Source organism: Condylura cristata, unplaced genomic scaffold, assembly GCF_000260355.1.
Source record: "Condylura cristata isolate star-nosed mole 26May11 unplaced genomic scaffold, ConCri1.0 scaffold00015, whole genome shotgun sequence".
NCBI classification, from domain to species: Eukaryota; Metazoa; Chordata; class Mammalia; order Eulipotyphla; family Talpidae; genus Condylura; species Condylura cristata.
In genome coordinates this window covers 5,180,945-5,183,996 of record NW_004567116.1, presented here as the reverse complement: position 1 = coordinate 5,183,996, position 3,052 = coordinate 5,180,945, and the positions used below count along the sequence as shown (strand labels likewise).

The window sequence follows — 3,052 nt, the reverse complement described above, 5'->3', positions numbered from 1 at the left end:
AGAGTTTGCACTGAAAATAAATTTGAAACTGGAGCGACATTATTACTAGTATAAATTACTAGTGTTGCTAATAGCTCTTTGATGGATTATTGCTTTTTAGGCAGTTACCTACTAGTAGATAATTAATAGAGTGCTAGATTTAATATTGATAATATAGATCTATTATTGGGCAACACATACCTGGCCTGATACTGCTCAAAAACATTCTAATGTGTGATTATTTCACAACTATCTAGTTGAACGTGGTCCCTCCAATTAGTTCCTCTACTCCAGTATTAAAACTTGAATAAATTAAAAAAAAACTTGAATAAATTGGAGTAAATAGTTATTTCAGGTATGAAGTGGCTTATCTGGAACACACAAAACTGCTTATAGTAACTTTCACTGGGGGCTTTCTGTGTCACTTTACCTATGGGAACTGGGTACTGTCACTGTTTTAAAGATGAAGCAATTGAAGCCTGAACCATTAGCTATGGCACCAGAGAAGTAGCACCACTCGTGGTGGAGACAGGGGTGGACAGTAAAGAGTCTGAGTCTCAAGCTCATATCTACCACCCCGTGCTCTATTTCAAAGCAAATATTGAACAGTCTCTACAGCTCCACCTGCAAGGAAGAGAGCACAGGGGTCTGCCTAGGTCAGTCTCTGAAGCGCCCTGGCCTCCCTCTCATGCATTTTGTGATTCTTTAGTGACCCCACCGTCATGCAGATTCTATGATGACCCCAGATCTGCCTCTTGTCCTTGTAATCCAGGAGAAGCATGTCCACAGCCAAGGCGTGGAACAGCTCCTCAGTGACCGTGTTCGTCCTCCTAGGATTTTCAGACCATCCAGAGCTCCGAGTCCCCCTTTTTGTGACCTTCCTGGCCATCTATCTCGTGACCGTGGGCTGGAACCTGGCCCTCATCTTTCTGATCAGAGGTGACCCCCGTCTGCACACACCCATGTACTTCTTCCTTGGCAACTTGTCCTTCATTGACATCTGTTATTCTTCCTCAGTGGCTCCCAAGATGCTCGCTGACTTCTTCCGGGAGCAGAAGACCATCGCCTTCTTGGGCTGTGCAGCTCAGTTCTTTTTCTTTGTGGGCATGGGGCTCACTGAGTGCTTCCTCCTGACGGCCATGGCATATGACCGCTACGCGGCCATCTCCAGCCCTCTACTCTACACGGCCATCATGTCCCCAGGCCTCTGCACACGCCTGGTGCTTGGGGCGTATGTGGGTGGCTTCCTGAGCTCCCTGACCCAGGCCTGCTCCATATTTCGACTCCACTTCTGCGGACCCAATGTCATCAACCACTTCTTCTGTGACCTCCCACCTGTCCTGGCTCTTTCTTGCTCTGACATCTTCCTCAGTCAGGTGGTGAATTTCCTGGTGGTGGTGGCCGTTGGGGGGACATCATTCCTCATCCTCCTGATCTCCTACAGCTACATCGTGGCTGCCGTCTTGAAGATCCGCTCAGCAGAAGGCCGGAGGAAAGCCTTCAACACATGCGCCTCACACCTGATGGTGGTGACTTTGCTGTTCGGGACGGCACTTTTCATGTACCTGCGGCCCAGCTCTAGCTACTCGCTGGGCAGGGACAAGGTGGTGTCTGTGTTCTACTCGCTGGTGATCCCCATGCTGAACCCCCTCATTTACAGCCTGAGAAACAAAGAGATTAAAGATGCCCTGTGGAAAGTACTAGGGAAGAAGAAAGTGTCTTACTAGCTCACAATGCAAAGCCTATTTCTCCACCAGAGGCTTAAAGGACTCGCAACTTCTTCCTCCACCTTTGGTGTAGGTAATAGTGAATCTCCTGTGTGTATATTTGAAAATGGAGCCTCCTCCTGCCAGATTCCTCTCACCATTCTTCTTGGCCCCCTGTCTACTGACAATACCATGGATAGTGAGAGGGAAGAAGAGACGTTTTAGGAAAAAGAAGTCCCAACACAACCTGTTCTCACAGTTGGTTCTACAACAGCCACTTTCATCGGTGTTATTTAGTCTTGCTCATGGCAGTACGGTGAGACATGCACTGCCCCTGTGTCCCAACAAGAAAACAAGACCCACGAGATGAGCTAGGCATGCCGAGCATCATGGGAAGTCAGGGCAGAACTCCAACCCAGAGACAGGCCACTCAGACCCCAGGGTCCCTGCTCCGCCTTCCACCTTCTACAACAGCCCTGATGTTGACAGGCCTCAAACTCTATTACTAGCATGTGGCATGATCCAGATTGATACACTAAGTATAGCAAAGGCCAGTTCCTGGAGCACGACGTCTGACAGCCCCCCTGGGTCCCACTCTGGCCACTAAGTAATCTACTAAGTAAGTACTAAAGGACACTACCCTTTGCAGCCATTTCTCTTTCTCTCAGCTCTGTGGGAGCTTGAGAATGTGGAGTCCATGCACCACATCAATATTCCTCTTAGTCTGGGCACCTGCACTGTCTGCTCAGTGTTGCCTTTGACATTAGTCACAAAGTCCACTCACCTCATCAGCCCCTAACTCCATTTCACAGGTCAGTCTCCATTGGATCACACTCTTCCCTCCAGCTCTCTTCTGCCTTAATCAATCGCTCCTATAAAACCCTGTTTCTCCATCTGAATGGATGAGCCCCTACTGCCCCAGACAGAGTATTATTTTCCATTGTCTCAGAGACATTTACCCCTCCGAGTCCTCACCCCTTCGTGGACGGGGAGGGTGCCTAGAGGAAAGCTGTCCCACACTGCCACTGCTGTCATACGGCTCTCAAAGGCAACGACCCATCATCCCCTTCCCAACACACTCACTTTTCCATTAGAATAGGTCTGCTGGACATGCAAGGGAAAAAATGTAATTGATTTCATCATTTAGGTAAGTGAATTAATGATTTCCTTCATATCTGGATGGTCATAAACCATGGGGAGGAGAAATCTCCATCTTAGATCCGAGTTCTTCAGTCCCCTATGATAGATAGATGATGCATGGCTGATGGATGGATGGAAGGATGGATGGAGGGATGATGGATGGAGGGATGGATGGATGGAGGGATGATGGATGGAGGGATGATGGATGGAGGGATGGATGGATGGAG

The 3,052-nt window shown here is 48.5% G+C and overlaps 1 protein-coding gene across 1 annotated transcript; it reads left to right on the top strand.

Annotated features, from left to right (window-relative positions):
• The first annotated feature begins 758 nt into the window (after positions 1-758).
• On the top strand, positions 759-1,706 carry LOC101628541 (olfactory receptor 5A1). Its single transcript, XM_004682753.1, has one exon. The coding sequence runs from the start codon at positions 759-761 to the stop codon at positions 1,704-1,706; it is 948 nt and encodes a 315-aa protein (XP_004682810.1).
• Positions 1,707-3,052: the final 1,346 nt, after the last annotated feature.